The following is a 7,796-nucleotide window of genomic DNA, read 5'->3' on the forward strand; positions in this document are numbered from 1 at the left end:
GGAATTCAGAGTTCGAACACCATTCTTTTAATGGCTGTAGAACAAGCCCGGAGTGAGTCATTGCTATGCTGACTACCGACTTCTCCAACCATGTCAAAGTGGCCAAAGGGAACCCAAAGTGAGAGTTGTCCTAATCATACATGGACACCTATTCTTTTAACACAGTATTGTTTATACATATTGAATAGAAACTTACTAAAAATATTTTCAAAGAAAAAAGAAAGAAAAAGAAATGAAAAAATAAAAACAGTTAACGTGACGTACCACCAACGTTATTAATAATATTATCATTATAGCATGAATCATTATTGATCCAATCTTTGAAAAAAGATACACAAGGCACAAGCTAACAGTGCGTGACAGAGAGGAGAAAATGGCGACAACAGTAGCAAGTAGAGAATTATTCATAGATGGAGAGTGGAGAGCTCCTATCCTCAACAAAAGGATTCCAATAATCAATCCCTCCAATGAAAACATCATAGGTCCTTTGTTTAGTCCCTGTCATCTTGTCTTGTTAGTTTTTAATGTTTCTGGTCTTTTATCAAGTATGATATGATAATAACTACTTCTATGTTGTGGCATTATATGAATGGTTGACACAAATGCAGGGGATATACCAGCTGCTACTAAGGAAGATGTTGACCTTGCTGTTGATGCTGCTAAAAGAGCCATTTCAAGGAACAAAGGTAAAGATTGGTCCACTGCTTCTGGTTCTGTTCGTGCTGGCTATCTTCGAGCAATCGCTTCAAAGGTTCTAATTTCTTTTCTAGTTTTGCTCTTGATGGATTAAAGGGACTAATAAACTTTATTCTATTTTTTTAAGTATAAGATTGTAATTTTGTCAAAATAAAAAGTATAAGATTATAACTGAATCGTCTATGAAATTGAATGTTGCACAATTTGGTCTTGAAATTAATAAAATTCCAAAATAGTCTATGAAATTGGAAATCGTAGATCACATTGGTCCATTCCAGACAATTTCAGTAACTAAATTGACTAAGGAAAAAGACTCATGTAATAGATGAGTCTTGAAATAAAAAGTAGATCACGTTAGTCCGTTCGAGATAATTTCAGTAACTAAATTGACTAACGAAAAAGACTTGTGGGATCGATGATTTTAAATTTCTAAGATCACTTCAGAATTTTGTTCATTTGAGGGACCATGTTATGGGATGCTTACAATTTCAGGACTAAAACTGTTGCTAGTTAGTTATTTTATTTACTGTTTGATTAATGTAGTTGTGTATGTCTTCAGACCTGATTGGTTGTCCTTTTTCTTTTCCATTCTCACAGATAACTGAGAAAAAGAATGAACTAGGCAAGCTTGAATCAATTGATTGTGGAAAGCCACTGGATGAAGCACTAGCGGATCTGGTAATTATTATTCGACTGGAAAAACATGTTGCCTTACTTCTTTTTTTTCTTTTTTGCTTACTTGGACTCTGCTCTGGTTTGATTATATAGGATGATGTTATTAGTTGTTTTGAGTACTATGCTGGGCTTGCTGAAGGGTTAGATGCAAAGCAAAAGGCTCCTGTATCCCTTCCTATGGATACCTTTAAGAGCCATGTTCTGAAGGAGCCTATTGGTGTTGTTGCATTAATTACTCCATGGTATCTGCTTTTTTCTTCAACTTGTTGTTTATGAATTCTTTTTCAATGAAACTATCTGGTTTGATGATCTATTTGGTAGACTCATTAAATGATGTAACTGATTTTATTATATATAGGAACTATCCTCTCTTAATGGCGACTTGGAAAATTGCTCCAGCTCTGGCTGCTGGTTGTGCTGCAATATTGAAGCCGTCTGAATTGGCATCTGTGTATGTTCTCATCAATTATTACAAACTAGAGTACAATCTGTTACGTTTATTTATCGTTTTGTCTTATCGTTTACAATTTTAGGACCTGTTTGGAGTTGGGCGAAATATGCAAAGAAGTTGGCCTTCCTCCTGGTGTTTTTAATATTGTTACTGGATTAGGCCATGAAGCCGGTGCTTCTTTGGCATCCCATCCCGATGTTGATAAGGTTTGAACTTTGATATTTCAAATTATTTTAGTCATTAATTAATGGAATCAAAACTATAAGAAGCTAGATCTTGGTCTATATTATCTCGCAAGTGTTGTTATCATGTTGTCTTTAAGCTTTCTAAGATATTGTACCATTGTGCGCATTATTCGATAGATTTCCTTTACCGGTAGCTCTGCAACTGGGAGTAAGATTATGACAGCTGCGGCACAGCTAATCAAGGTATTTTTAAGCATGATTATCTACAAATTACTGTCATTTCAATGAATTCATGCAATATCAAATTGTGTTTTCTTGTTTGCAGCCTGTTTCACTAGAGCTTGGTGGAAAGAGCCCGATAGTTGTTTTTGAGGATGTTGATCTTGATAAGGGTTGGTGTGCCTTCTCAAATATGTCTAATTTGTGGAATCACATTTTATGAACAATATTTTAATTTCTTGCAATGTGAATTTTGGGTATCCGTAACCTATGGCGTATTGGTGTGATCCAAAACATTTGCTCATATGCTGTTTATAGTTTATTGATTTGTTCTCCATTATTAAACAGTTGCTGAATGGACCATCTTTGGCTGCTTCTTTACAAATGGTCAGATATGCAGTGCAACATCTCGCCTTATTGTGCATGTAAGTTTAATAGAGACTCAAATTCCCCATTTCATCAATAGTACATGTTCATGTTCATAAAAATGAATTTGTAACTTTTCTTTTTGTATAAATCGGAAGGTCCAGATTTCCTTTGACTGTGCTAGAAGTAACATGTGTCTGAAAACCTTTTACCAATTCTATTATTGGCTTTGATTTAAAAAATAAATAAATAAAATGATAAAGTGAAGCACTTATACTGTTCCAGGAAAGCATAGCCGTAGAATTTGTGAGTAAACTTGTGAAATGGGCTGAAAACATAAAAATTTCGGATCCGTTGGAAAAAGGTTGCAGGCTAGGCCCTATTGTCAGTGAAGCACAGGTATGTTTGCTGTCTATCACTTCTGTATATACACCAGATATGTGCTTAACTTACCACTTGCTGTTAAAATCATACATTAGTTATTGGTGGAGAGATTGAAAGCGGCAATTGAGTCTTACTTATCGTATCTATATGCAAAGAAACCTTGTTCCATTTACTCTCATAAGATTTTTGGTTTAAGACGTTGTTTGTTGTCGTTATCGTATCTATATGCAAAAGGACGTTTTTAATCAATGGCTTTAGTTTGGTTAAAACATTCAGTTGATACATAATCCGAAAAATCTACTGCTAGCATGGACTTACTGTATTTGTCTTGTGTTTGTTTTGTTCCAAGGCTTTCTCTGTTATCCAAAATGAAAACGTGTAATAGTGTGATATCAGTGATTATGATCCAAGTTGCATGCAATGTGTAGTGATACAAAGTTTTGCGTAGTTACCATGATTTAGCTTTCTTTCTGACCATGCAATTTAAAAACATTAAGATTGATTCAGCATTTATTTGCTTTGAACCAAGACAATACAACATCTAATATTTGGGTTACATATGATTCAGTATAAGAAAGTGTTAAATTTTATCTCAACGGCTAAGAGTGAAGGTGCAACAATTTTGACTGGTGGGCGTCGCCCAGAGGTATGAGTATACCCTGAGTATGTGTGTTCGCTTCTGTTTTTCTGCATTTTTCATGAGAATTAATGTCTCAAAATTCGACGGCAGCATTTGAAAAAGGGATACTTTGTTGAACCAACCATCGTAACCGATGTGACTACCTCGATGCAAATTTGGAGAGAAGAAGTTTTTGGTCCTGTGCTCTCTGTAAAAACATTTAGCACTGAGGAAGAAGCAATTGATCTAGCGAATGACACTCAGTGAGTTGATGAACTGATATTAATTTCATTTCTAAACCACTTTTTTCTTCCCTTGTGGATTGATGTCAAAGCCAAAAATTTGATATTTCACAGCTATGGCTTGGGGTCTGCTGTAATGTCAAACGATTTAGAAAAATGTGAGCGCGTATCTAAGGTGAGACTAATCCATACTATCATAAAATAAAAAATAAATAAAAAATGATTTATTTGGTTTAAATACTTACTTATATTGATTATTCTGCAGGCTCTTCAAGCTGGAATTGTATGGATCAATTGTGCTCAACCAAGCTTCATTCAAGCTCCATGGGGAGGCATTAAACGTAGCGGTTTTGGTCGTGAATTAGGAGAATGGTATGACTAATCTTGTTTCTTAAAATCTCCAAAATACCTTTAATTCCCCCTCTAATATTCTCAAATATGAAAATCTGAGAATTAGAGTCTGAAATTTTGTCGTTGTTTGTCATTCAGGGGACTTGATAACTACTTGAGTGTGAAGCAAGTTACCAGATACATATCTAATGAACAGTGGGGCTGGTATCAATCTCCTTCAAAGCTGTGATAGTTAACCATGTAAAGTGATGATAGATTTGATTTCTGAAGTCTGGCATCGAATAAGGTGTGATGTGGTTGACACCAAGTTATTATTATCTTAAGTTGTTGGAACATATTGTACTATGTTACGTATAATAATATGCAGACAATATTGTTGTGAAATAGGGCCATGTTGCTTTCGTTGATGTTATGATTTGATATAGTTTGAGAAGAGTGCAATAAGTATAGAAACTGAAATGCTAGGTAGCACCGTAGCAAGTCACCTATTAACGTGTTAGTACTTGATTATTAAATCATATAAGTTACTTCTAGAGTGTTTGGTTGTGTGTTTGGTTTAGGCAACCGCGCGTTTGGGATCCTTTTTGCCGTAGAAACAAGAAGCTGGTAACAGTAGCTTCTGAAGAAACACACATCTACTGCCTCTTTGACGTGAAAACAAACAGAGGTTCATAATCCACATCTCTGTTGTAACACAGTGATAATTATTAAAATACCTAATAAATAAATGTATGTACGTACTTTCTTCAATCACTTTTTTTCAATAAAACCTTCCTTCCATTATTTATGTTTAATTTGTTTATCATTCTTGGCTACAACTGCTTGCTTATTTTTTTATCAAAAGATCATTGTCAGGGTCATCGTCTACTTGTGTTTTTCATGAAAAGATAGCCTTCAGTATACAGTCTTGGTATTAACGAATTTGAAGTTCATGCTATGCATACAAATTTAGTGTTTGTTCGAGAAAACAAAAAAAATCACATTGACAAGAATGTCCAATGGATCAAGACCTAATAGACAATATAGAAACTCCCAAACAAATGAGGGTCTCATTGTACTGCCCGAAATTGCTCAACCTATCGGAATGTAACTACAAAGTACGTGTTTTTTTTTGCTTGCAAACCCTATCGGAACGTAGCTTCTCATAGGTGTTTTCTATAAATTTTAAGCAATACAGGGGCTCTTCAACAATTTCCAACTTAAGATGGATGAGACCTATATATGGGATATGCTTGAGTCTGCAGAAGGTGAGGAGCAAGAAAGCCATGAGTACGTTCTGAATGAGAACACAGCAAACCATGACGAGTCAAAGGAGGTTGGTAAGGAGACAAACTTTGGATCGCTGCTTAGTTTGAGCGTCATCGAACCACCACTAGAGCAATCACATCAGGAATTTCATGTGACGCCATTCACAAAATGCATGGTACAAAAATCTGCAGGTCACAATGAATCATGAATCGGTGGTAGTGTTTTAGACAATCATCGATGCAGCAACTAAGACACAAATATGTGAGAAGGAGAGAAGGATTGTTCCCGATCTGCACCCTCCACCGGAGACACCAGATCCGCCTTCATCACAATCACCACCACCAGAGTCGCTAGACTCTAGTCAACCTGCAACAGATCTCCAACAGAGAGAACCGCCACCCAAACCACAAGATTGGTTGTCTTCATATGCAACAAGAGACAGGCCCCGATCCAAGGAGGAAGGGAAAGAGCCAACAATTAATACTCAGCACATACCACCGCCGCTGAAATGGCCGGAACCGCCTGACATCAACCAACTTGCAGTGGTTCGACCGCTACCAACGACGAGCAACGCACTTGCAACTGAACGGTTACATTTCAACGTCGCTTCAGTTGGGAAGGATTGTGAGGTCAAAAGGATAACATGGTCAATTGTTAAGGTTGGTATCTCTTTTAATCTAATGTATCAGACCCAAGTTATTTTTTGTTTGGTATGGAAGGTATTAGAAATGTGGACAGGAATAGAGTTACTAGGTTCGGTTCAATTTAATGATAGCCATTGGATTATGAAAAAGTGGGTGGCTATAGTAGATGATACAAACAAGAAGGAGAAAAACAGTGGAACAGATTGGTCAGGTTGTATGTTGGATCTAACAATAAACCTAGTGGGTCAGGCACAAAACAATTCTAGTAAGTGGGTGAGAGAAATTAAAAGGTGGAGCAATGTAGAGTCAGCAGATTCCAAAAATAGCATAAAACATAGACAACCCTATGGTTGTCATTTAGAGGTTTTTGCATCAAACCTTTTGAGACAATCATTGGTGATTCATCCTTCAGTCATAAAGATGCTATTGATGAAGGGGCTCTTAAAGGATAACATACGTACAAATATTCTCAAGCACACTATTAGATCAAACAGGAATTCCATCTCAAGGTCATTGGAGCAGCCCATATCTGATTGCTGATAAGTTTATCCCAGTGAAAGGTGAAGGAGTTACTAAGTACAACAAAGTGGTTTTATCTATATTTTTGAAGACACGCGTAATTCTTTTTATAAGCAGAAGGAACATGGAAGTGGAAAGGGAATTATCATTGTCATCTACTCTTAATATTGAGATCTCTTCAATGGTGGTGATGGCTTTGATTGATGATGTATTAGGCCCTTGGCATGTGAAATACATTAGTTGTCGGTTGTCAACCAATTACAATGGGAGTTTAATTGTGTGGATGACTCGATCACTTGAAATGGGCTTGTCCGGCTCCCATCAATGGGATCCTGGAGGAAATGACTCGGTTTTCAAACACTACAGCACAATGAGAGTTTTTGGGGAATTCATTTATCAGGAAATTCAATGTCTCATCGCCATTGTCCTAGTTGTCGCCTTACTTTGTGCTGTAGCAACAGTTGTCTTGCTGAAATTGTTCATGTTCAATTGCTTGGGTGACTTGCAAGCTACTTGTGTCAAGGCTTCTCTATGACAAAATGTACTCAAACCAATTCTCTCATCTCAACCTTGAGGACACGGCTGTTTTTCTAGTGGTCGGTAGTACTTTGTCACTCTACTTCAAGTTATGGGATCCTGGTGGACACTTATGTTATCCTTCAACTTGAGGACAAGGTGAATCTTTAGGGGGGGAGTATTGTTAGATATAGGACTCCTAAGTGCATAAGTTATAAAATATTAGTTGTTTATTTAATATATCAATTAGTAATTGTTACATAGTAACTGTTATCTGCAGAACTTCTATGTAACTGCTACAGTGAGTTACTACTATAAATAGGATATTTTTACGGTACATTTACAAAATGAGGTGTACCGATACTCTTTCTTCATAATTTTATAAATTAACGATCGTTTTTTATGAAATAAATAATTATTTATCAATATTTATATTTTATAGAACATCATTCATAAGAAAAAAACATCAGTTCATTGTTTATAAGAATCATAGTAATTTTTTTATATATTATCGTAAAATATAATCAATATTCTCAATTATGAGTGCTAAAAATTCAAAAAAAAACAAACGTTAACACTTTTGATGAATAAGATTTAGTTATTATAAAATAAATGATAGAAAATAATATTTTTCTTCAAAAAACAACTCATTTAACCATTAATTTAACGAGTGAGTGTACC

General features: G+C 35.7%; 1 protein-coding gene across 3 annotated transcripts; it reads left to right on the forward strand.

Annotated features, from left to right (window-relative positions):
- Nucleotides 1–302: 302 nt before the first annotated feature.
- On the forward strand, nt 303–7,463 carry LOC25489571 (betaine aldehyde dehydrogenase 1, chloroplastic). 3 transcript variants are annotated; one of them, XR_005645207.1, is made up of 16 exons: nt 303–482; nt 609–751; nt 1,294–1,374; nt 1,465–1,613; nt 1,730–1,822; nt 1,905–2,028; nt 2,185–2,250; nt 2,333–2,399; nt 2,575–2,651; nt 2,878–2,991; nt 3,545–3,622; nt 3,707–3,858; nt 3,952–4,012; nt 4,103–4,209; nt 4,327–4,474; nt 7,396–7,463. XR_005645207.1 is itself a non-coding variant. In XM_013605596.3 (15 exons), the coding sequence occupies exons 1-15, from the start codon at nt 374–376 to the stop codon at nt 4,415–4,417; spliced, it is 1,512 nt and encodes a 503-aa protein (XP_013461050.1). In that variant the 5' UTR covers nt 303–373; the 3' UTR covers nt 4,418–4,723. The 3 variants fall into 3 exon arrangements, 1 of the variants encoding a protein (XP_013461050.1); XR_005645206.1 differs by lacking the exon at nt 7,396–7,463 and adding an exon at nt 4,749–4,938; XM_013605596.3 differs by lacking the exon at nt 7,396–7,463 and having other exon boundaries at nt 4,327–4,723.
- The last annotated feature ends 333 nt before the right edge of the window (nt 7,464–7,796 follow it).

Source organism: Medicago truncatula, chromosome 3 (genome assembly GCF_003473485.1).
Source record: "Medicago truncatula cultivar Jemalong A17 chromosome 3, MtrunA17r5.0-ANR, whole genome shotgun sequence".
NCBI lineage: Eukaryota > Viridiplantae > Streptophyta > Magnoliopsida > Fabales > Fabaceae > Medicago > Medicago truncatula.